This window comes from Giraffa tippelskirchi, chromosome 10 (genome assembly GCF_054371585.1).
Source record: "Giraffa tippelskirchi isolate mGirTip1 chromosome 10, T2T-mGirTip1v1.2.pri, whole genome shotgun sequence".
Taxonomy (NCBI): domain Eukaryota; kingdom Metazoa; phylum Chordata; class Mammalia; order Artiodactyla; family Giraffidae; genus Giraffa; species Giraffa tippelskirchi.
The window spans coordinates 21,137,529-21,164,850 of record NC_137284.1 but is presented as its reverse complement, the minus strand read 5'-3'; the positions used below and the strand labels follow the sequence as shown (position 1 = coordinate 21,164,850).

General features: G+C 38.2%; 2 protein-coding genes across 4 annotated transcripts in view; one reads left to right on the top strand and one right to left on the bottom strand.

Moving 5' to 3' along the window:
• LOC145523899 (olfactory receptor 8D2-like) overlaps positions 1 to 131 on the bottom strand; it is a 147,202-nt gene extending 147,071 nt beyond the window's left edge. For both annotated transcript variants that reach the window (XR_014066953.1, XM_081535153.1), the window contains exon 1: positions 44 to 131. The gene's annotated coding sequence lies outside the window, so the exon portion shown is untranslated. The remainder of the gene's footprint in view (positions 1 to 43) is intronic.
• Positions 132 to 182: 51 nt separating this feature from the next.
• The window catches only part of LOC145523907 (olfactory receptor 8C8-like), a 42,867-nt gene continuing 15,727 nt past the window's right edge, over positions 183 to 27,322 (top strand). Inside the window, exons 1-2 of one of the 2 annotated variants that reach the window (XR_014066955.1) lie at positions 183 to 621; positions 10,221 to 11,046. Coding sequence is in view for 1 of the 2 variants with exons in the window: in XM_081535170.1 (XP_081391296.1) it covers positions 11,789 to 12,718 (930 nt within the window). In the remaining variant the exon portion in view is untranslated. Of the gene's footprint in view, positions 622 to 10,220; positions 11,047 to 11,776; positions 12,729 to 27,322 lie in introns of those variants that run through there. The other variant, XM_081535170.1, reaches the window with a different exon arrangement.

Here is a 27,322-nt window from a genome sequence, read left to right as displayed (position 1 = left end):
CTTGCTCAGCGGCTTCCAGGACCTTGCGTGTGAACGCACTCACCTTATGGTCCCTTGTGTCCTCCTCAGCCACGTCCTCTGGCCAGCCCGGGCCTTGTGCCTCCATTTTGCAGAATCCCCCAGATGGCTGTGGGCGGGCTTCTTTTGCGCATGCTCTGCTCGACACCACATGGGAATCCTCCCAGGGGTGTAGCCATAGGCAGCTCAGCGGGCCTGGGATCCCCAGGCTCCAGAGCATAAGATGCACCTTTGTCCTTGTGGGACACGTCAGAGGCCAGGCTGCCAGCAGCTGGTGGGCAGTCTAGCTTGAGGCTGCTGTCGACCATGGTGGATGGTGCTGGCCGCTGATCTGCCCGAGTGGCTTCCGTGCCGTCCATCTCACAGTTGCTGCCGTACAAGGCCTCGGTGGTGGCTCAGGCCAGACGTGTCCATAGGCCCCCATTCGTCTCCTTTGGAAGCCTTCTTGGGGTCACCCATGTCCAGCCGGCCGCCCGGAGCCCTCAGGCTGCTTTCCTTAAGGGCCCAGCCCATGCCAGAGACCAGGGAGCTCTCGCTCAGGACTGAGCCAGGCCTCCAGCTGCTTCCTGCGCCGTCCCGGTCTTCGGAGACTCTTCAGAGAAAGTAAGAGTGAGGCTGCCCCTGTGCTAAGACACAGGTCTCCGGGGGAGGCTGCGATGGGGTCTCTGGGAGAGGCTGCGGCGGGGCCTTGGAACTGCTTCTGAGTTTTGGGAGGTTGTGATGGAGCCCCTTGGCTCTCGCGCCGTGTCGAGCTGCGGCGAGCCTAAAGCTGAAGCGGCGGTGGTGACTGGTGGGTGGAGTCGGGCGGATGGAGCATGTGTCCCTTACTCTCCGCAATATTATTCATCATTAGCGAATCAGCCGGGAAAAGCCATTTGAGTACAACAAGATTTTTATTATCTATCATTTATTATTCTTCCGTCAATCCCAGTACATATGGAATAAGGTTTCAGAATTGCAAACACTCTGAGAAACAAATTCAGCAACTAGAGTGCAGTGTCTAAACGCAGTTCTTTTTATCTTTAACCTTAAAATATCCAGTCAAAATTTGGCATTGGCAGGAGTCCTTTGTAAAATATCACAGACTCCCTTTATTCTTGCATGAACTTAAACACTTTCTGAAGCATCAGCATTTCCCAGATTATTGTGTGCGTTGGTTGATTTCCAGAATGTTGGAATCATTGTGTTTGCCAATTTTGTCCGAGTTAATAGATGTGCTGTAGAGACTTGCTGACCTGCCCACTCAGCTATAACTGGACATTCCACTGAAGAAGGTCCTTTTGATTTGACTTACCTATCGTTTTCAAAAAATATAAACTGTATTTGAAACTTCTGATATTTTTTGGTGGAAAAATCCAAACTCATTTGTTGCAAATGAGTTTATGTTACATGAAACAGAACTTTTGGGGAAAACCACTAGTGACATTGTTTGCCAAAGAAGAAACTAGAGCCTTCTCTTTTGAGAAGTGAGGTACAAAGATTACACAAATTTCAGTGATTCATTAACTGAGAATTAAAACTCCCTAAAATGTTATATTGCAAAGTTTATTCATATTTCTAACTTTGAATTTAACCCATTTGACAGGTAAGTGTTTTGTCAGTTCATGCTTTGGCTTATATATGTGGGGAGAAAATATTGTATTAGAGGTTATGTGGATAAACAGTAGAAAGTGACTCTAATTCACTGCTGTATGTCAACTGTATCTCAATGAAAGTAGAAAAAAAATGACTAGGTCTTTTAAATAGAGTTAATTAAGAGACGGGAATTCAGATAATTCCTTTGAAATTATAAAACCAGGATTGGAGAACAAAGCATCTTACAGATGTGGACACCAACTTGGTAGACAGAGGTTCTGCCAGTGTGGGACAAGCCAAAGGACTAGCAGCTATACTGCTGCTGACAAAGGATGTTCACCCAGTTCTGAGCAGTTGGCCACAGTTATATCATGTAATGTAGTTGTGAATACATTTTGCCCTCACTGTCAGGAGAACAAAGGGAGTCGATGGTTCTACTCCCTGAAGTTTTGACTTGTGAGAAAGCATTTAAAGGAAGAGACTGTCAAGTCAGATGGTCTGAAATTTAAATCCAGATTGAGTAGCCACTTTCTAATTGTGAGATTTTAGACAATTTATCTGACCTCTTTCACCCTTGGTATCCACATCTGTAACATGAGAGTAATTATCCTTTGGGTTAAATGACTTATTACATGTAAAATAATGAAACACTGCCTGAATCATAGATAGAGTCTGACAAGTATTTGCTCTCCTTCTGCTCATTCATATTCGCCAGTATGTATCACCTGACCCTGTCCCCCACCTGCCTCCTGAACAATTCTGTTTTGTGTCTATTTATGTGCCTCAAGTTAAAGTGCCTCAAACTGCATTCAACACTTACTTGTGATTCTCAGCGCTGCTCCTCCTCTGGCATCATTTTCTCAGTTTTTTTCACCCTAGGCAGCAAACTAAATTTATAAACTAAATGTAAACATATTCTTCTCACTCAACTTTATCCAGCCTCCAGTCCCAGAGAACATATTCTTTGGAACCCTGGTCTGACCTTCCCTCTCAGTTACATTGATTTGATAAGCTTCTTGTCTCAAGTTTGGATTACTCTAATAGGGATAGGCTACCCACTCCGGTATTCTTGGGTTTCCCTGGTGGCTCAGATGGTAAAGAATCCACCTGCAATGTGGGAGACCTGGGTTTGATCTCTGGGCTGGGAAGATCCCCTGAAGAAGGAAATGGCAACCCACTCCAATATTCTTGCCTGGAAAATCCCCATGGACAGAGGAGCCTGGCGGGCTACAGTCCATGAGGTCGCAGAGTTGAACACAACACGACTGAATAACTAAACACACAATAGTTTCCAGTGTGAGTTCCTATGGAGTCTTTTTCACCTCATTCACCACACACATATACACATCCACACTCTCTTTATTGCAATATGGTTATAACTAAGTTTTTAGGTAAATATTGGCAGTTAACATTATTAAGACAATTTTAAACACTATTTACAGAGGTACATCAAATATAGTTATTGCTTTCATTTGATTTGTTGTTTTCCTTGAAGTGAATATTTTTAGGTGCTTTCATTTGCTTAATATTCCACAGATTTCTCTGATTTATCCCTTTAGTACAGATCTCCTTTCAGTGTATTCAGCTGTAGCTACATGATGTTAGCTGCTGTTCTAAAAATGTGGCCTTCCTTAAGAAGTCTTTCTAAGAAATTTATCATCCACTCGAGTGTTGGTAGACTGTCCTCTTACTCTTGTGAAAATATAACATCTTGAGAGGCCTGTTCACCATCTTTCTGAAGATTCTCTTCATGTCTTACGTCTGTTAGATCCTCTGTTTTCTGAATCCCATATTTTGCTGTTTCTTGGTTTCTTCATTTTTTAAATGAACTTTATTTTTTAGGACAGTTTTAGATTTATAGAAAAAATTGAGAGCATAGTACAAAGAATTCCCATATACTGTAAACTATTTCCCCCATTATTAATATTAACATCTTATAATGTGTTTGTTGCAATTAGCAAGCCAGTATTGTTATGTTATCATTAGCTAAAGTCCATACTATACACAGATTTCCTTACTATTTACTTACTGTCCTTTTACAGTTCCAGGATCTCATCAACGTTGCATTACACTTAGTTGGTATGCCTCTTTAGACTCCTCTTGATTATGTCAGTTTTTTTCCTCATTTTTGATAGCACAAATACTCCATTAATTTCCTTAGAAAGGGTGCATGGAATGCAAACTTCAGAGACATTTTATTTCTGAAATTTCTTTAATTTTGGCTTCCTGTTTTTTTCATAGTTTAGTAAGGTATGAAATTCTATGTTAAATGTAACTTTTTCTCAGCACTTTGAAGCCATTGAACCCCTGTGTTTATTTGGAATGCATTGAATCTCTAGATCTGTTTTGGGGGAAATGGAAATGTTAACAACATCAGATCTCCCAATCCACAAACAGGGTGTATCTCTCTTTATTTGTAACCTTTTTATTTCTCAGATCAAGGTTCTGAAGTTTTCAGTTTAGAGGTTTGCACATCTGTCATTAAATTTATTCCTAAGTGATTTTAGTTTGATGCTATTGTAAATGGTATTTTTATTAATTTCATTTTCCAAATTTTTGTTGCTAGCATTTAGAAATGCAGTCAATTTATGTTTAATGACTTTATATCTTGAGATCTTGGTACATCTGCTTATTCTAATATTTTTATTTTGTGGATTTTCTACATTAATCATATTTTCTAAGAATAATGCTAATTTATCTTCTTTTTCAGTCTGATGTCATTTTATTTTATTTTCGTGTCTAATTTCAATAACTAAGCTCTTCACCAAATATAGAGAAAAGAGGACATTCTTTGCTTGTTTCCAATTTTATAGGGAAAGCTTTCAATTTTTACCATTAATTATGTTAGATTTTTTTATAAATTCCTTTTGCTAAATTGAAAGAATTCTTTTCTGTTCTTGTTTTTGTGAGATTTTTATGATAAATGGGTATTTTTTACTGTATGCTTTTTCAGTATCTACTTATCTGATGATACTATTTTCTCCTTTATTCTGTTAATATTGTGAATTATATTGAATGATTTTCAGAGTTATAATCAACCTTGATTTCCTGTGCTGAACCCCACTTAATTATAAAGCATTATCATTTTTATAGAACACTATATTAGATTAGTAATATTGTACAAGTGATTTTTGCACTTATGTTTATGAGGAATATTGGTATATATTTTCCTTGTAATTCTATGTCTTATTTGGATATCCAGGTTATGCTGCCTCATGAAATATGTTTGAAAAATGTTTTCTCTTTATCTCTTTTCTGTAAGAATTAGCATATACTTGGTATTATTTCTTCTTTTCATGTATGATAGAATTAACCAGTGAAGCCATTAGGCTTGTGTGCACAAGATGTGAGCACATGTGTGTGAAGGATTACTTACTAATTCAATTTGTTTAATAGATAAACGATTTTTCACATAATCTATTTTGACCTAGTAAGTCTTTACATTCTTTCAGCGTTTCAATTTTATAAGAAAAAAGTCTGTATTTTGTATGACAATATAGTTATTTCCAACAAGATGGTTGGCTTGAATAAACTAACCACCGTATTTCCAGTAACAGACCTAGTAATTGTTGTGGTCCTTTAATGGACCGATACTTGGGGGTACAGAGTCGACCGATAAGAAAAGAAGGAAGAAAAGAGGCTGATATTCCCTGGTTTACACAGTATGCCAATATAACTCTAGGACAAAGAGCTAGCACTGTCTACGTAGGCTCAGGGTGCCCTCTCGAAGAGGTCTTGAAAGCCCGGGCAAATAGGTAGACACGGTGGACACCTGTGCTCTGTGGAAGCAGCCTGAAACAGAGAGAGGGAGAGAGCGAGAGAGTGAGAAAAAATGAGGAAAGACTCGGTGACGAGTGCTCTGGTGGAACAAAGGCATTTATTCAACATATTGTGGGCATATATATACTCTCTTACCAGATAGCCCTTTTAGCAGAGATAGGGATCAAAGATCTAACAAGTCATCTAGAAAGCCGGAGGCTAGAATTATTCTTTAGAGAGGGGGTTGTAAAAGTAACTTTACATATCAGAAAGGAGGAGACTTGTAAATGGCTGCTGTTCACCATTTGGAATTTCCAAATAGATACATGAATTTCTATTATTATCCCCGGAAAGCCGGCTTGCCAGCTCTCTGGCACCTGTATTCAGGTGCTATTAAGGAACATAGAATTCATGCAAGACTGAAACAGCACACAGGAAGCCTCCTGTTAAATGTATCCTGACAGTAATCTTCTGAATATTTAGTTTTTCTGAAATAACACAAATCTAAATGATGAATAGTGTTTTTAACAAACTAAAATGAAAAAAGTAGGTGGGAGGGGGTTCAGGATGGGGAACACATGTAAACTCATGGCTGTTTCATGTCAATGTATGGCAAAAACCACTACAATATAGTAAAGTAATTAGCACCCAACTAAAATAAATAAATTTATTAAAAAATAAAAATAAATAAAAAAATAAAATGAAAAAAGTATTTTTGAGTTCACTGAGAAGTGAACCACCTCTGCCATGCCATGTCATGCTAAGTTGCTTCAATTGTGTCCACTTTGTGCGACCTTATGAACTGTAGCCCACCAGGCTCCTCTATCCATGGGATTCTCCAGGCAAGAATACTGGAGTGGATTGCCATTCCCTTCCTCAATACATGTATCCATTCTTCCCCAAACTCTCCTCCCATCCAGGCTGCCACATCTCTAAATCAATACAATATACCTTTTTAAAATATGCAGATATCTTAAAAATATTATTTTTGAGAAGACTTTCAGGAAACCATAAAAAATAGCAAATGCCTAGACCTGTATACCTCCCAATAATTCTGGTAAAAGCAATAAAACAATAAGAACAAGTAAAACTCCATAAAAAACAGTATTCACAGCATAATCCAAAGACAAAATGCTCACACTTCAAAATAACTATAAATTAAGAAAGAAAAAGCAAATCCCAGGGAGCAATTTCTCTCACTTCTACAATGGAAGCTTCAAGCTTTTTTCAATGAACAAGAGCAGGTGGAAAAAGCTGTAGGGAAGATGAAAGAGTTTTGGTTGTGGTGGATCTAATTTGATCCAAAGCCACAGTCAGAAAGAATAAGTTCACACTAAATGTGAAAAGAAAAATGTGTCCTGAGAGATCACAGCAAGATATACAGGAAGGAAATAGAAAGGATATTCAATTTGAAGTGTCACCTCTTGTTACATCAAGAGAAGAAAAAATTAAAATTATGAAAATAATGTGTGTGGAGTAAAGAAGTAAAAGACACATAGCATAGAGGTCAAATACAGAATAAAATCTGTGTTATAATGGTCTTAAAAATAAAAATATTAAAGACTGAAACAAGGTAAAGAAGGAAAAGAGGCAAAATCAAGCCAGGAGTGAGATTCTTCACTGGGTTGGTCTCTCTCCAATCACTTAGTGAGAACCATACTCTCTTGAAATCTCACCCAGAATTATGCAATTGAGGGTGAGACCATTATCTCGGCCTTGGTCATGTTTGAAAGGTGCATCTCTTTTAACAGAATACTAAAATTAAAACTATGGATAGCAAACAGCAGATAGTGAGTCTTCTCCTTTCTCTTTATTTATTCTCCTCATTTTGGACTTTAAAAGCTCAAAATAGCTGTTGGGTAATCGTGGGTAAAGGGCAATAATGTTCATGCCTGCCACGTGTTGACACTGGGAATTATCAAAGTAGGTACCCAGATAGCAGCTACATAATTTCATGTGATCTGAGTATATGGTGGAAAATATAGACAGAACACTATCTGACATAAATTGTTGCAGTTTCTTCTTCAATCCATCTCCCAGAGCAAATGGAAATAAAAACAAAAATAAAAAAATGGGACCTACTTAAACTCAAAAGCCTTTGTCCAGTAGAGGAAACAATAAACAAAACGAAAAGACAACCCAGAGATAGGGAGAAAATATTTGCAAATGATGTGACTGATGAAGGATTAGTCTCCAAAATTTACAAACAGCTCACGATGCTTAAAAGCACCAAAACAAACAACCCAGGCAACAAAGGACAGAAGACCTAAATGGACATTTCTCCAAAGAAGACATATAGAAGGCCAAGAGTCACATGAAAGGATGTTCAACATCAATTCATTATTGTTGTTGTTGTTCAGTTGCTCAGCTATGTCCAACTCTTTGAATCCCATGGACTGCAGCACACCATCCCTATCCATCACCAACTCCTGGAGTTTGCTCAAATTCATGCCCACTGAGTCGGTGCTGCCATCCAACCATTTTGTCCTCTGTCGGCCCCTTCTCCTCCTGCCTTCAATCTTGCCTAGCATCAAGGTCTTCTCCAAAGAGTCAGTTCTTCACATCAGGTGGCCAAAGTATTGTAGCTTCAGCTTCAGCATCAGTCTTTACAATGAATATTCAGGATTGATTTACTTTAAGATTTACTGGTTTGATCTTCTTGCAGTCCAAGGAACTCTCAAGAGTCTTCTCCAACACGACAGTGCAAAAGCATCAATTCTTCATCGTTCAGCCTTCTTTATGGTCCAACTCTCACATCCATACATGCTTACTGGAAAAACCATAGCTTTGACTATACAGATCTTTGTTAGCAAAGTAATGTGTCTGCTTTTTAATATGCTGTCTAGGTTGGTCATAGCTTTTCTTCCAAGGAGCAAGCATCTTTTAATTTCATGGCTTCAATCACCATCTGCAGTGATTTTGGAGCCCCAAAAAATAAAGTCTGTCACTGTTTCCATTGTTTCTCCATATATTTGCAAAGTGATGGAACCAAATGCCATGATCTTGTTTTTTTGAATGTTGAATTTTAAGCCAACTTTTTTATTCTCCTCTTTCACCTTCATCAAGAGGCTCTTTAGCTCCTCTTCACTTTCTGTCATAAGGGTGGTGTCAGCTATGTATCTGAGGTTATTGGTATTTCTCCTGGCTACCTTGATTCCAGCTTGTGCTTCATGCAGCCCAGCATTTAGCATGATGTACTCTGCATATAAGTTAAATAAGCAGGGTAACAATATACAGCCTTGATGTACTCCTTTCCCAGTTTGTAACCAGTCTGCTGTTCCATGTCTGGTTCTAACTGTTGTTTCTTGACCTGCATACAGGTTTCTCAGGAGGCAGGTGAGATGGTCTGGTATTCCCATCTCTTTAAGAATTTTCCATAGTTTGTTATGATCCACACAGTCAAAGGCTTTAGCATAGTCAGTGAAGCAGAAGTAGATGTTTTTCTGGAATTCTCTTGCTTTTTCTATGATTCAGCAGATATTGGCAATTGATCTTTGGTTCTTCTGCCCTTTCTAAATCCAGCTTGAACATCTGGGAGTTTTGGTTCACATACTGTTGAAGCCTAGCTTGGAGAATTTTGAGCATTACTTTGCTAGCATGTGAAATGAGTGCAGTTGTGTGGTAGTTTGAACATTCTTCAGCTCTGCCTTTCTTTGGGATTGGAATGAAAACTGACCTTTTCCTGTCCTTTGGCCACTGCTGAGTTTTCCAAATTTGCTTGCATGTTGAATGCAGCACTTCAACATCATAATATTTTAGGATCGAAAATAGCTCAACTGGAATTTCATCACCTCCACTAGCTTTGTTTGTAGTGATGCTTCCTAAGACCCACTTGACTTCAAATCAAAACTACAATGAGATCACCTCACACCAGTCAGAATGGCCATCATCAAAAAAGCTACAAACAATAAATGCTGGAGAGGGTGTGGAGAGAAGGGAACTCTCCTACACTGTTGGAGGGAATGTAAATTGGTGCAACCACTATGGAGAACAGTATGGAGGTTCCATAAGAAACTAAAAATAGATATACCATATGATTCAACAATCTGACTCCTGGACTTATATCCAGAGAAAAACATAGTTTGAAATGATACCTGTGCCCTAGTGTTCATTGCAGCACAGTTTACAGTAGCCAAGACATGGAAGCAAATTAAATGTCCATTGACAGAGGAATGGATCAAGAATATGTGATACATATATACAATAGAATATTACTCAGCTATAAAGGAGAATGAAATAATGCCATTTGCAGCAACATCAATGGATCTGAAGATTATTATACTAAGTGAAGTAAGCCAGACAGAAAAAGACAGATATCATATGATACTGCTTATAGGCAGAATCTAAAAACAAATGATACACACAAACTTACTTTACAAAATGGAAAGAGACTAATAGACTTAGAGAATGAACTTACGGTTACCAGGAAGGAAGGGCTGGAGGGAGGGAGATTGGTAGCTTGGGGCTGGTATTTACACACTGCTACATTTAAAATAGATAACCAACAAGGACCTACTGTGTAGCACAGGGAACTCTGCTCACTACTCTGTAATAACCTGAATGGGAAAAGAATTCTAAAAAGAATAGATGCATGTATATGTATAATTGAATCACTCTGCTATACACCTGAAACTAACATTGTTAGTCAATTATACTTTATCTTTGCAGGAAAAGATGGAAAGGACCAGACACTTTTTACTTGATATATGTCTCAGTCATCTGTGGTTTCAAAAATAAGCACATATTACTTTTATAATTAAGGCATCAATAAAGGTAGTAAAAGTTAATTTCAAGATGTTCTTGTGATTCTGTTTCTCAAATGTATCTAAATAAATTTAAATATGTCTCAATTAAATTTTTTTTAAAAGGATTCAGTGTTCCATTTACTGCCAGATTGAAGACAAGAGGGCCACATGATGATAAATGCAGGCAGCCTCTACAAACTGAGAGTGACCCCCAGCTGACAGTCAGCAAGAAAATGAAGCTCTCAGTTCTGAAACCACAGAAATCGAGTTCTTCCAACAACCTAAATGACTTTGGAAAAAAATTCTTCCCCAGAGCCCCTAGAAGAAAATGCAAAGCCTTGGCCACATCCTGATTTTAGCCTGAGCAGAGAATCCAGCCATGCCATACCAGACTTCTAATTTACGGAATAACTGGGTATTTAAATCACTACATTTATGGTAATTTATTATACATCAATAAATTTTTAATGTGAACTGATACTTGGAGAAGAACATTGAATCCCAAAGGTACCAATATCAACTTATTGATGAAGTATGTAAACACAGGCTCAATAATTTTTTCCCTAAGGAGCCTGATCAAACTTTGATCCTAAAGGAAGCTCATTTTCCAAGCTTCCAAACAAGTTGCTGAGATCCACAGAGAATGAGATGCATTCACATTATCAGCCAGATGATGGTTTGGAGACAGAAAGCAGTTGCATTTGCCTGGCGCTGAAGACATTATATGCAAATCCACAAATAGATGGATGTTGCCTCCTCCATTGTTAGAACCTTTGTATCCTTCAGGCCAGGGAAAGGAGAAGAACATTTAAGGCCTGGGAGACCTCCAGGTAGAAGGAAATTGGACAGCGAGTCTTCTCTGTTCTGATATTTTCATTCCCACCACTACAGCAGTGGAGAGGTGTGGGAGGCCACCTGCCCTTCTTGAACAATTCATTGGGATTTTGAGGTAAGATTGGATAAAGGGACTAGGTAGGAGAAATGCAGAATCATATGGGGACAGTCTCAGCATGTTCACTACGTCTGGTGCTGACTTTCTAAAAGGTAAGAGGGAGAGACCCCGATGCTGGGAAAGACTGAAGACAAAAGGAGAAGGGGGTAACAGAGGATGAGATAGTTAGATAGTATCACCAACTCATTGGAGATGAATTTGAGCAAACTCCAGGATATAGTGTTGGATAGAGGAGCCTAGTGTGCTGCGGTCCATGGAGTTGCAAAGAGTCAGAGACGACTTGACAGCTGAACAACAAACAAACAAACAACAAGAGGGAGAGAGTGAGTTGAGCAGTGAGCACAGTGGGTATCACACTGACTTCTTCGTCCAAGCTTCAGGAATTTCCATAGGAAGTGGTCCCAGGTATCACTCTGGACTCCTTTCCTCCCTTGCTGTATGGCTTTGGCCAGCCTAGTCATCTCTTCAAAATGTTGTTTCTTCATCTCTCAAATGTGAACATTGCTTTAGGCCCCTGCTAGTCAGTCCAGAGGAGGTGAGGAGTTGCAGCTGAGATTTGAAAACATGAAAAGACAGTTGCAAGAAGAAAGTTGAAAGATAGGGAGTCATCGCTCGCTGTCCCAATAGTCACACTTGAGCCCCAGTGGAACAAGTCTTCAGCCTAGAAACAAAGGATCTGAATCTCTCCCTGATGTAACGTTCTTTTCTTATTTCCACACAGATCACACCACTGTCGATAATGGTTGTGGAAAATGACTCTTCGGTAACTGAGTTCATCCTAGTGGGATTTACAGACCTCACTCAACTCCAGTTACCCCTCTTCTTACTCTTCTTAATGAACTATATAGTCACTGTGGTAGGGAATTTGAGCTTAATTAATCTGATATACCTGAATGCTCATCTTCATACTCCCATGTATTTCTTCATCTTCAATCGGTCTTTCATAGATCTCTGCCACTCCTTGGTCATTACCCCTAAACTGCTGATGAGCTTTGTGTCAGAGAACACCATCTCCTTGGAAGGATGCATGGCTCAACTGTTTTTTTTCTGTTTCTTTGTCCATTCTGAATGCTATGTGTTGACAGCCATGGCCTATGATCGCTATGTGGCCATCTGTAAGCCCCTTTGGTACACAGTCACTATGTCCCCTCAGGTCTGTTCTCTGCTCATGTTTGGTTCATATGCAATGGGGTTTGCTGGTGCCATGGTCCACACGGGGGACATGGTTAGATTGTCCTTTTGTGATTCCAGCATCATCAATCATTACATGTGTGACATCTTCCCCCTCCTCCAGCTATCCTGCAGCTGCACTGATGCCAGTGAGCTGGTGGATTCCATTGTTGTGAGCACAGTTGTAATAATGTCTAGCTTCATCATTTCTGTTTCTTATGCTTTTATCCTCTCCAATATCCTCCACATCTCATCAGCTCAGGGTTGGTCCAAAGCCTTCAGTACGTGTGGCTCCCACGTAATAACTGTTGCCCTCTTCTATGGTTCTGGGTTGTTCACACATCTCAAGACCTCTTCTGATGGTTCCATTGGCCAGCGGAAGTTCTTATCAGTATTTTATACCAATATAGTCCCCATGTTGAACCCCCTCATCTATAGTCTAAGGAATAAGGATGTCAGACTTGCAGTGAAGAAAACCCTGAAGAGAGTTGCAAACTAAGCAGAACCAGGTGTGTATGTGTGTACCTGTGCTTTGTGTATGTGTGAATGTGTTTTTCCATAATTTTCTTCAGAACAAGGTTTTTGCCTGGGATCCATTTTGCTCTCTAATTGTGCCATTTAAACACGCAAATATTATTGAGTCTCATGATTGTTGTTCTCAGATCCATGCTTACTCACTGAATGAGCTTTATCCTTAACAGTGGGCTCAGTTTGATTCCTCCTCTTTTTTTAGACCACCTCACACTTTGCCTTTCCAGATACTTTTCATATATCAGTATGAATGTGGAATGCTGACTGATGAGGCCACCCCTCTTTGTTTTCCCTGAAAACAATGTTAATATGGACCTTTCTGTGTTTAGCCATTTTAGGAATTTCTACTGTATAAGTTATAAATTTTCTAGAATTTCTGAGCTCTTTTAGTCATGTTTTCTATAATACTGCATTTCCAGACTCAGCAAAGCTTCAGTGGTATCTGTGAAATATTTATGATTAGTCAACAGGGATCACAAGTATTCACTTACAAGGTTAAGTATGAAATGTGTTAGTACCAAGTAGGAACTGAGAGAAATGAACCTAGTTACTTTAAAATTAACTCAGTCTGACTTATTATAATAGTAATAGCATCAAGGATATGATATATGTGTATATATGCATGAATTGTGCATGCTCAGTCTCTGTATCTGACTCATAATTTTGTTTACATTCCTGCTTCATCAAATAGAATTTGACCATCTATTGTTTATTCCTTTCTCCTACACGTGGTTAAACTAGAATGTCACAAAAGTAAATATTGATGAAATTAATAGCTTGAGCTTGTTTGATACAGGTTTTCTCTAAAGCAAACTAGGAACTTCCCTGGCAATCCAGTGGTTAAGATTCTGTGTTTCTACTCTAGGGGGTGCAGGTTTGATCCCTGGTTGGGGAACAAAGATCCCTCATGCTGTGTGAAGCAAACTAAAAGTTTATGTTTGTAAAAACTTGCCTTTTTTTCCGGAAATGAGTTTTCTTAAAATCTGTGGCTATAAATCTTCAAAATTGAAAAAAGGTCTGTTTTGATACAATAGAAATGCCATTCTTTTGTCAGTTTGAAGTACAGCCTGTTGCATTTCTGATAAAGCAGGTCTAGTGATGATGAACTCCCTCAGCTTTTGCTTATTCCTGAGTCTATTGTAACATAGGTGTCTTTCAAATTGACTAATGCTTCAAGTAACCAGCACTCCTGTTTGAAAAGTAACATGTTCCTCCTGAAGAATTTAGATTCCTTTTGGAAAAAAGAACTGCTTGGTTTGGTTACAACATAAATTAGGTAAAGCATGCAATTTTACCTTCAGAAACTTAAGATAAAATAGGTATGTGTTGTACTACTTATTATATGAAATTTAAAACCTGTCTCCAAAATGTAACCTATGCCTACATTAGTTGTTTAGTCTAATTGTTGCTGTTTAGTCACCACGATGTAGCCCACCAGGCTCCTCTGTCCATGGGATTTCCCAGGCAAGAATACTGGAATGGTTTGCCATTTCCTTCTCTAGGGGATCTTCCCTACACAGGGATAGAACCACGTCTCCTGCATTGGTAGGTGGATTCTTTACCACTGAGCCACCAGGAAAGCCCCATGCCTAAGTTAATAGAAGATAATAAAACCAAGTAAATAAATTAGCTGTGCCTGCAAAGCAACTGTGACATTTTTGGAACACAGAATATATTGTTAAGTGGAGAAAACCTTCCTATACCACTGTTCCAGTCTGAGATGTTTGCTTTTAGGCTAACTGCATAGTTGTCATCCTTTGAATTTACTAGTCTTCTGAATTTACTCTTTCTTAAATCCTAAGGCTTACTCATTCTCTTGTTGTATCTCAGGAAATGGTACATGTAAGATAAAAAGCAAATTAAATCAGAGTGCACATAGAATGCTACCATCTCTGTAAAATCAATGGGATAATATATATAGCATATATATAGTATTAATTTTTAATACGCCTATATAAAAATTTTTGTACAAATGTCCAAAAACACATGTGATCAGTCTCTTTCTGATAGATAACTAGGTTAATCCAAGTCTTTTGTTATTACCCCCAAAAATTGAAATTAATAAACCAATACATAAGTTGTTAGTCATGTGTAAAAATTTTTAGAGTGCATTTATTAAGCCTAAGAATACATACACACACACACACACACACACACACACACACATATATATATGACTATTTAATGACTATTGTCCAGTTGCCCTGATGGAATATATTTCTTTTAGTGTATTAAATGGCTTCTTGGTACAAATACCTCCTTCTGTACTTTTTTTCATGATGCTGGGGCTAAGCCTCTGGATATTATTTTTCTACTTTGCCAGCTGGCTTACTGTTTTGTTCCACCAGTATCCAATGCTGCTGCCAGAGATAAAAAGCATCTTGAAAATATGAAGACAGATTGAAACAAGTTAAAGGAAAATGACCTGAATTTTTTTGGCATCCATTTAATCACATGCAAGGAAAAAACAGCAAGTGTTCCACTCCAAATGTCATATTGAATATTATGTAAATAAACCACTAGCTGGAGTTGAAAATATAAGTTCACTGTTTCAATAAATATGAGAAAACAAATGTGTAGGCGTGTATCTTGGAGGATAAGCTTCCATTCACTGTCATGTTGATAAGATTCACTGCCCAGCTTCCTATTATCGAATCCATGTAGGAGAGAAACACTTCCCCTATGTCTCTAGGCTCACAGAAAAGAGACACACTGACCTAGTTGCATGCTTCCACCTGAGAAATTAATCTGAATGGGAATGATATGAGTGCAGTGAGACAGTTGGGAACCATTTTTGTGGCTGCAGAAGTATCCAGGGCCCATGTCAGTTGTAAAGAGCAAGGGTGTGGCATTGTGTCAAGACTGTTTCTGCTGAAATATGCCCTGCTCCTGGCCTCTGAGTTGCCTTGGTTCTGCCTTTTCTCCAAGTGTAGTTTTACAGTCTCACACCAACTGCCTACAACCTCAGTGTTCTTTTTATAAATTCCTAGGGTCACTTGCTTATCAACATAAACCCTGAGAATGATATTTTCCCCTGCATCCATACATGCCAAATCATGGAAAAACTGGCAAAAACTATGTACAGTATATGAAAAGTTAAACATTGTGAAAACTGGCTTTAAGGTGTTCTGATTCATAAGTAATAATCAAAAGTGATAGTTTTTATAACTTCCTCTGTACCTCAGTTATCAAAAGAGAAACTTCCAGCTTCCTTCTCTGGCAAATAATAATATTATCAGCTTTCCCAGTAATGAGTCTTTTTCATGTAACATAAACCTCATCTGCTACAATTTTGGAGTTTTGCCACTAGAAACTGTTAGAGATGAGTTATATGCAAATTTTGCTTATATTAAAAGCTATGAGGAAGAGAGTATCAAAAAGACTTAGTTCACCTGGATTGTCTAATTTAAGCTACTTTCAAATCACATTCTCAGGATGTTTGGTGATAGCACTGGGGCACTTTGGTGCTCAGTGATATTCAGCATAATGCTGACTTAACTCACTATTGACTGTGGAGCCCACAATGTTTATTTAGGATTAAATGTAGAATAGAAGAGAATCAACAAAACAGCAAGAACTCATTGCTCATTGGCTCTCGGCTCCACACTCTTCTCTCCTGTATATTTCCCAGGTTAGAAACTTGTTGCATACATATCAAAAACACCCTTGACATCTTGATACAATGGCAAATAATTGAAACATGTCCCTTGCACTGGAAGATCTGATAGTCTGTGGTGGAACCTGACCAACACTTATACCCACAGGATAATAGGTATGTTGGTACCCAAGCATTTAAGATTGGCTTAAGAGGCTGGGAGACTTAATGGAGAAAGTAATGTTTAAACAGAAAACAGAAGAAGGAAATGAGTTAACTGAACAAAAGTAGAAGTGTGTATTGTTGGATGAAAAGTATGGGAGCAGGACAAGGAGAGCATATTCAAGAAAGAAAAGCATGAAGATGACAAAGTATGACAAAGTATGAAGCACTCCAGGGAGAGCATAAGCATGAAGTGGAATTTATATGGCAATTACAAATTAGGATTGAAAGGAAATACAATAAAACGTTAACAGCAATTCATTTTGGATGATGTCTAAGGTGTGGCCTAGAATTTAGGGTAAGGATCTACTCAGTTGCAGTAGAAGCTGTAATATAGTCAGGTGTCCAAAACTAAGGCTGGGCATCAATAGAAGAAGCTAGGGGAGATTGCAGCAGGCCAAAGAGGATGAAGACTCAGAGATTTAACATATACCCCCCAAATATTGAGTTTAGGAATGGGGCTAATATGTCTAATTGATGGGCATAAATACCAATGTTGCCCATTTTGGTTTACTTTCAGCTCAGAAGCTGAAAACAACCTGGATGAGATAGGGTCAGGGTATGTGTCGTACCCAAACTCACAGCCCCTATTGAGGAAGAGGAATTTCTGTAGTTAGCAGTGACCACTTGAGGCTTGTAGTGAGGAAGGAGAGTTTATTGAAAAGAAATAAACAGACTTCTGACATAGACATCAGAAGAGGGTAAAAAAACACCACCCTCCCCTGCCGCAGTCATGGTTAACTTGAGCAGAGCTTTATATACCTTCTAGTCAGCTACTAACAATAGATTAAAAGAATACTTCAAGGTTGTATAAGTTTTAGCAGACCCCTTTCCCAGGGCATACATCTTGAGATAACATCAGCACAAGATTGACCAAAAGGAACAAGTTCCTGTTAAGGAGGAAAGAATATGCCTCTGAGCAAGGTATGTTATAACTAGCACAAGGTCTGCTACAGAATGTATACCTCCCTAAGGGCCTTAGACTACTTATCAACCTGCCTAAAGAATGCTATCTATCAAAATGAATATAGATGAACCAGCAGAACACAAACCTCAGTACTTGAGACTGTGTGTTATAGGAAAGCATAGAGAGATACCTCCTTCTCCAGGGTTACTAGCCTGAAAAACTAATGCTCTTTTCTCTATACTTCTATAATTTAGAAATAATAATAATTCATTTAGTGTTGGCTCTAAATGAATTCACTGCTCTGATCTTTCTTGCAGTGATGACCCTCCTAAATAATTAGTGGTAATACTCATTGATTGATTAATTCAATCACTCTACAAAAAATTTTTGAACACCTATCATAGTAGATGCTACATGTGGGATATAATACAGAGCAGAGTTCCCGACATTCATGAACTCACACTATGGTGAGGAATTGTAGTTATGAAATAGCCTGTTTCTCTAATTATATCAAACAGAAAATAGATCAAAATATGATTAAGAAAAGTCAATCCATGAAGGGAGCAATTTGGTTTCACTCAGAGAAAAGTGACCCTTTTTCATTTGTGATTAATGCTGCTTCTTTTTTTAAAGGAGAGAAGGTTTTGTGGGGTTTTTTTTTTTTGGTGTCACCTAATCTTTCCCAAGTCTCATCAGAATTACAATTGTAATTAACAAATGAAAAGCACCAAATAATTTATTTCATTATGAAAGTAAATGTTAATGGGTGTTTGCCCTATGGAGTTCATGGTGGGATTTACTCTGACTCACAGTCTCCTAATAACCATTGAAGAGGAAAAGTAAACTCTTAGCTAAGATCACCAAGAAAACCTGCTTGGAAGATTTTGATCTTCTAGCACCTGTTTCTGAAACTTTCTCTTCTAAGTAAGATAGACAGTTGGAGGTTAAGACAAAAACCCAATAATATTAAACTCTTTTAACTGGCTTAAAGAACACAGATGAGGGGAAAACCTTTAGGATCTAGGGCTAGGCATAGATTTTTAAGACTTGGCATCAAAAGCACAGTCTATAAAAGGAAAAACTTGCAAATTTAAACTCACCAAAATTAAATGTTTTGGCTCAGTCAAATACCCTGTTCAAAAGATAAAAAGAAAGGGAGATAGAGATAAAATATTTGCAAGCATAAAGTCTCACAAAAAATCAAGATTATATCTAAAAAAAACTCTCAAAACTTAAAGAGGTAGAAAATGTGAAAAGATATGAATAGACATTTCACTGAAGATGAGGAGGGTCTTAAAGGTGTTCAGCATTATCAGGGAAATACAATTAAAACCACAACGAAATAATATTGCATATTTATCAGAATGACTAAAATAAAAAACAATGACAGCACCAAATGCTGACAGTGATACAGAAAAACTAGAACAATCCTAAATTCAGGGTGGGAATATAAAATGCTAAAATCACTCTGGAAAACAATTTGTTAGTTCCTTCTAAAACTGAATATGTGACTACCTAACAGTTACAACCTTGGGCATGCACTCCAAAGCAAGGAAAACTTATCTTCACACAGAAATGTGGATGAACTATTGATACAGGTAATAGTCGAGATGAATTTCAAGGGAATTACACTGAGTGAAAAGAGTCAGTCTCAAAATGTTACATATTGTTCCATTTATATGATATTAATTAAATGAAAAGTAATATAGATAGCAGACTAGTGGCTTAAGGACTAGAGTTAAAAGCTGGGAATGAAGTTTAAGGAGAAAGATAAACATAACAAATTAAGAATATCACAAGGGATCTTTGTGGTGATAAATCTGTATATTGAAATACTGAGGTGTTGAACATACAAACCTATGTAAGTGACAAAACTTGTATAGAACTATATATATAAACATATATGAATGAATCAAAGTAAGACTGGGAAATCTGAATAAGATCAATGCACTGTATCAGTGTCAATATCCTGGTTGTGCTGCTATATCATAGTCTTGAGGTGTTACCATTGGGGGAAGTTGAATAGAAGGTACACAGCATCCCTGTATTACTTTAATAACTGCATGTGAATCTACTATTTTACAAGGTTTAATTTAAAAAAAGATAAAAGATACAGGGTTTTATCTCAGAAATAGAAATTAAATCATTTAAGGGAACTTTTAAAATTATATTCTCCTTAAAACTGAAATCTTAAGATATCACCCATTTAGATTAATTTTTTTATTATCTTGAATTTAACTCGAGATGAACAATATCAAGGTAATCAACATTGTAGGGCTCTCCTGGTAGCTCAGCTGATAAAGAATCTGCTGCAATGCAGGAGACCGTGGTTTGATTCCTGGGTCAGGGAAATCCCCTGGAGAAGGGATAGGCTACCCACTCCAGTGTTCTCGGGGCTTCCCTGGTGACTCAGATGGTAAAGAATCCACCTGCAATGTGGAATACCCGAGTTTGATCCCTGGGTTGGGAAGATGCCCTGAAGAAGGGAACAGCTTCCCACTCCAGTATACTTGCCTGGAGAATTCCATGAACTGAGGAGCCTAGTAGGCTACAGTGAGGTCACAAAGAGTCAGACATGACTGAGCAACTTTGACTTCACTCAGCAACATTGTACATACTAGTACAGCTTTCTTAAGTTTTAATCTGTCCTTCACACATATTGTTATGGGGCATCCTATGTGCATGCTGCTCCTATCTGAATGAATTTCCCCGCTAATAAAGCTACCCAAATACACCAGGGGATTCTGAAGATTCAAGATGGGCCCGCTGGGAAGATGGCTGAGCACCAAAATCACAATTATTGAGCAACCTTTGACAGAAAGACACTTAAACCCCCCAAAAAATAGCCCACATCCAAAGACAAAGGAGAAGCTGCAACAAGACAGTAGGAGGGATGCAATCGTGATAAAATCAAATCCCGTACCTTCGGGGTCCAGCAGCCCACAAACTGGAGTACAGTTATACCACCAGAGTTTCTCACTATTGTGAACGTCCTGAACCCCACATCACATTTTGTGTTACATAGCCTCATCCACCAGTGGGCAGACAGCAGAAGCAAGAATTACAATCCTCCCACGGTCAGAATGAAAACCACAATCACAGAAAGTTAATCAGAATGAGAATGCAGAGGATTATGTCCTCTGCATAGGAAGGAACAAGATAAAACCCCAGAAAAACAACTACATGAAGTGGAGATAGGCAACCTTCCAGAAAAGAATTCAGAATAATGATAGTGAAGATGATCCATGATCTCAGAAAAAGAATGGAGGCAAAGACTGAGAAGATGCAAGAAACATTTAATAAAGCCCTAGAGGAAGTAAAGAGAAAAACAAACAGAGATGAACAATACAATAACTAATTGAAAATTACACTAGAAGGAATCAATAGCAGAATAACTGAGGCAGAAGAATGGATAAGTGACCTGGAAGAAAGATTGGTGGAAATTACTGCCATGCAACAGAATAAAGAAAAACAATGAAAAGAACTGAAAACAACCTAAGACACCTCTGGGGAAACACTAAACGGACCAACATGCACATTATAGGGGGTCTCAGAGGAAGAAGAGAGAGAGAAAAGATCCAACAACATTCACATTATAGGGGGTCTCAGAGGAAGAAGAGTGAGAGAAAGGATCCAAGAAAATATTTGCAGTAATAATAGCTGAAAACTTCCCTAACATGAGAAAGGAAACAGTCAGCCAAGTCCAGGAAGTGCAGAGAGTCCCAGGCAAGATCAACCCAAGGAAGAACATGTCAAGACACATAATAACTTGGCAAAAATTTAAGACAAAGATAAAATATTTAAAACAAGGGAAAAAAAGCAAATAACATACAAGGGACCTCCATAAGGTTAACAGCTGACTTCTCAGCAGAAATGCTGCAAGCCAGAAGGTAATGGCATGATATATATATTTACAGTGATGAAAAGGAAGAACCTACAACCAAGAATACTCTATCCAGCAAGGCTCTCATTGAGATTTGATGGAGAAATCAAAAGCTTTCCAGACAAGCAAAAGTTGAGAGAATTCAGCATCACCAGACCAGCTTTACAACAAATGCCAAAGGAACTGCTATAGGCAGGAAATACAAGAGAAGGAAAAGATCTACAAAAACAAACCCAAAACAATTAAGAGAGTGGTAGTAGGGTCATACATATCAATAATTACCTTAAATGTAAATGTATTAAATGCACTAACCAAAAGACATAGACTGTATGGGTGGGTACGAAAACAAGACCTGAATATGTCCTGTCTACAAGAGACCCACCTCAGATCCAGGGACATACACAGATTGAAAGTATGGGGATGGGAGAAGGTGTTCCATGCAAATGGAAATCAAAAGAAAGCTGGAATAGCAATACTCATATCAGACAAAATAGACTTTAAAACAAAGACTGTTATAAGAGACAAAGAAGAACACTACATAATGATCAAGCGATCAATCCAAGAGAAGACATAACAATTGCAAATATATATGCATCTGACATCAGTTCAGTTCAGTTCAGTCACTCAGTCGTGTCTGACTCTCTGCGACCCCATGAATCGCAGAATGCCAGGCCTCCCTGTCCATCACCAAATCCCGGAGTTTACCCAAATCCATGTCCATCGAGTCGGTGATGCCATCCAACCATCTCATCCTCTGTCGTCCCCTTCTCCTCCTGCCCCCAATCCTTCCCAGCATTAGGGTCTTTTCCAATGAGTCAACTCTTCACATGAGGAGGCCAAAGTATTGGAGTTTCAGCTTCAACATCAGTCCTTCCAATGAACACCCAGGACTGATCTCCTTTAGGATGGACTGATTGGATCTCCTTGCAGTCCAAGGGACTCTCAAGAGTCTTCTCCAACACCACAGTTCAAAAGCATCAATTCTTCAGCGCTCAGCTTTCTTCACCATCCAACTCTCACATCCATACATGACCACTGGAAAAACCATAGCCTTGACTAGACGGACCTTTGTTGGCAAAGTAATGTCTCTGCTTTTCAATATGCTATCTAGGTTGGTCATAACCTTCCTTCCAAGGAGTAAGCATCTTTTAACTTCACGGCTGCAATCACCATCAGCAGTGATTTTGGAGCCCCCCAAAATAAAGCCTGACACTGTTTCCACTGTTTCCCCATCCATTTCCCATGAAGTGATGGGACCAGATGCCATGATCTTAGTTTTCTGAACGTTGAGCTTTAAGCCAACTTTTTCACTCTCCTCTTTCACTTTCATCAAGAGGCTCTTTAGTTCTTCTTCACTTTCTGCCATAAGGGTGGTGTCATCCGCATATGATATTTCTCCCGGCAATCTTGATTCCAGCTTGTGTTTCTTCCAGCCCAGAGTTTCTCATGATGTACTCTGCATATAAGTTAAATAAACAGGGTACATAGGAGCACCTCAATATGTAAGGCAAATACTAATGACCATAATGGGACAAATTGATGGTAACACAATAATACTGGGGGACTTTGACACCCCACTTTCATCATTGGACAGATCATCCATACAGATAACTAATAAGGAAGCACGGGTCTTAAATGACCCTTTAGACAAGTTGGACTTAATTGATACTTATAGAGCATCTCATCCAAAAGCAGCAAACTACACGTTCTTAAGTGCACATGGAACATTCTCCAGGATGGACCACATACTGGGCCACAAGCAAGCCTTGGTAAATTTAAGAAATTTGAAATCATATCAAGCATCTTTTCCAATCACAACTCTATGAGATTAGAAATAAACTATAAGAAAAAAAACTATAGAAACACAAACACGTGGCAGCCAATCAATATGCTACTAAACAACCAGTGGATCACTGAAGTAATCAAAGAGGAAGTCAGAAAATACCTATCTGGGTTTTTTTGGTTGTTGTTGGAAAGTGCAATGGTCCAAAACCTATTGGTTGCAGCAAAAGCAGTTCTAAGTGGGAAGTTTATAGCAATATAATCTTATCTCAAGAAACAAGAAAAATCTCAAATAAACAACCTTACATATAAAACAACTCAGAGAAAGAGGGAAAAACAAAACCTAAAGTTAGTAGAAAGAAAGAAATTGTAAGGATCAGAGCAGAAATAAATGAAAGAGACAAAAAATAATTGCAAAGATCAATGAAACTAAAAGCTATTTCTTTGAAAAGAAATAAAATTGATAAACCTTTAGCCAGACTCATCAAGAAAAAAAGGGAGAAGACACAAATCAATAAAATGAGAAATGAAAAAAGAAAAGTTACAAATGACTTCACAGAATTACAAAGGATCATGAGACTACTACAACCAACTGTATGCCAAGAAAATGAACAACCTAGAATGAATGGACAAATTCTTAGAAAGGTACAGTCTCCCAAGACTGAACCAGGAAGAAATAGAAAATATGAACAGACCAATCACAAGCACTGAAATTGAAATGGATTAAAAAGCTCCCTACAAACAAGTCCAGGACCTGATGGCTTCACAGGTGAGTTCTGTCAAACATTTTGGGGAAGAGTTAACCCCTATCCTTTTGAAACTGTTCCAAAAAATTGCAGAGGAAGGAAAACTTCCAAACTCATTCTATAAGGCCACCATCACCCTGATACCAAAACCAGACAGAGACATCACACGAAAAAAGATGCAGGCCAATATCACTGATGAACATAGATGCAAAAATCCTCAACAAAATACCAGCAATCTGAATTCAACAATACATTAGAAAGATCATACGTCATGATGAAATGGGATTCATCCCAGGGATGCAAGGATTTTTCAGTGCCCACAAATCAATCAGTGTGATACACCACATCAACAAACTGAAGAATTTGTTGGATATGTGAAAAAAGCCAAAAAAAAAAAATGAAAGTGGCCACCATCCAGAGCAGCAGATGAGTGTGGGGGTTGGGAAACAAGGTACCGAGGAAGTGGAATTCTGTGTCAGGGGCTGGAAACAGCCTTGGAGAATGTGGCTGTGCTCCCGTAGGCTGGTTTATGAGCTCTGGTGAGAGAAGACAGCAGAGAGAAGGTTGCAGGACAGAGTAGTGTGCTGCCAGTGAGACCACTGGTTCCTGAGCACACCAAGATCTTTCCAGAGACTCCTTGAAGCTCTTGAGGAAATTTCACAGGAGTTGAGTTCTAGCATTAGCTAGTGGAAGTACAAGTAGGTGAAAATGATCTTTTTTAATGAACCATTATTAGTTTTGCAATCTTAGAATTAGAGGTTGTCTAGTACAACTGGCCCCATTCATGGTAAAATACCTTTTAAGACATTTCTGGCAAATGGTCATTCAGCTTCTTCCCAGTTATTTCTAGTCACAATCACTTGGAAGAAGAGCCAATCAGATTATAAATATCACGAATTTGACAAAATCCCAGACTCTATTAAATCAGTGCAAAACCACCTGCAAAACCCACAAACCCTTTACAATGTTGCAAAGCAGTAAAACAATAATTACTTTTAATTCGCAGAATATTAAGTTCCTATAGGAAGAAGGATTATAATTTAAAAAAAAATCATAACACTCTTCTTGCCGTCTAGAAATAAATTAACCTGGAGAGGAGACAGATATTCCAAGCACATTCCTGTTAGAGGATCAACATGTACAGGATTTTAAAATATTTATATTTGTTTTATGAAAAGTTTTATAAATTTTAATTATGATTGTCATAAGTTTCCTTGTGTGATGTTTAAATACAGAAAAAAGAAAAAGCCAAATCAGTACAAGAATGGAGACACAACTCACAAGGAAAACTTTTAAACACTGAACCAAGTAGTTCATTTAAGCAGCCACCAGGTTGTGCTGCTGACTCAGTGAAGCTGTTTTTTAAAAAAGTAAATTTTGCTTAACATTTATATTTTGCATCTTCTTAGGCCCTGGATGTATAACCAGAGATTTTACATAACTTCTTATATAAAATTTTCAGTTCATTATTAAGAACTTTTTAAATGACGTTTTTAGAGAAAAATTAAAAATTTAAATTAAGCAGGTTGAATATATTCAATCTGCAAAATTTACTGGACACTTACTATGTTGTGTGGTAAAGAATGAATGGATGAGACATGATAATCACAAAGTAAATAATATACACAAATATTAACTAATTATTCCAGTGTAATAAATATCTAGAATCTAAGCTCCAAGTATTTTTTGTTTTCTTTTCTTTACTGCTCTGTAGGAGAAGGCAATGGCACCCCACTCCAGTACTCTTGCCTGGAAAATCCCATGGATGGAGGAGCCTGGTAGGCTACAGTCCATGGGGTCGCGAAGAGTCGGACATGACTGAGCAACTTCATTTTCACTTTTCCCTTTCATGCACTGGAGAAGGAAATGGCAACCCACTCCAGTATTCTTGCCTGGAGAATCCCAGGGACGGCGGAGCCTGATGGGCTGCCGTCTATGGGGTCGCACAGAGTCGGATACCACTGAAGCGCCTTAGCTGCAGTAGCAGCAGCAACTGCTCTATCGCCAATACCTGGAATATAGTAGGAATGCAGTAAAAAGTTATATATAAAGTGTCATGAACATAAAAAACTAGTTTTAAATGTTCAGCAGTATAATTTATGTTCTGTAAAGAAATATGTGTAAACCATTTGATAAAAATTTAAATTTTACAAATCCCAAGACTCTGATATATACCTCTTAGTGAAAGTGTTTGTAGCTCAGTCATTTCTGATTCTTTGAGACCCCATGGACTGTAGCCCTCCAGGCTCCACTGTCCACGGAATTCTCCAGGCAAGAATATTGGAGTGGGCTGGCATTCCCTTCTCCAGGGGATCCTCCTGACGCAGGGATCAAACCTGGGCCTCCTGCACAGCAAGCAGATTATTTACCATCTGAGCTACAGGGAAGCCTATAAGGAGTAAACTTATTTGCCATTTTTTAGTATAAGTGGTGTCAAGAGGATAAATTCTATCTTTTGTGTATTCTCACCAGAATATTTTATATCACTAAATTGTATTATGACATTATTTGTATGTATTTTACTTTGAGTATGCAAAATCATGTGACAACAATTTTTTTTTAACTATACACAATGTCCCTGAAGATTCTGACATATTATCAGAATGAGGTTGACCCATCCTCCAAGAGAGTTATTGTTGAAAACAAAGCAAGGTTAAATGTTCTCTTGTAGCTGACTTTTTTCATCCAGCCCTAGAGACGAACTTTTTAAAAACATGTACAAATTTCTACTTTGGAATCTAAACCAAAGTAAACTATATTTGGGGCACCAACACTGAGTCTATCCTCTCTTTCATGCTGACTTAGAACCATTTCTCCAGATTGTTCACTCTCTGTTCCTCTCATATTTCTCTATTTCATATTCCTATTTTTTTTTTACATTCTTTTCTAGAAGGCAGTGTGTATTGGTGCAGAAAAGCGCAGGAGTTGGAGCCAAGTAAAGTGGAGTTTAAAAATAGGATCTGCTACATTCTGGTGACCTTCAGCAGATTCTTAACTCTGAAATTCAGTTTACTCATGTGTTTTAGCCAGGAGAATACACATTATTTCTACCTTTGAAAAGATAAAAATAAGTGGAAGTTGCATGGAAAGATATTCAGTTCACTGCTAGGAAGTTTCTCTGCCACATTTCTTTCATTTTTCAAAGAGGAATAAAAGATCTTCATTTGCCCCAGGGAGCTGTTTTGCCCAATTAAGAAAACAAAGAAACTTCATGCTGCAGATAGCTCTTTGATCCTTGAACAATATACTATGATTTTTGCTTTTAAAATATGAAACCCAGAATATATGTCCAGAACTTGGAAAAAGAAAATAGAAAGAGTTACAAATTCAAATCAATAAGACAGTGAAATGTTACATTTTACCTAATACACCATGAGATTCTCGGGGCCAGGAAAGAAATTTGACATATGAAATGTCTCTGTGAGTTTAGTCCAAAG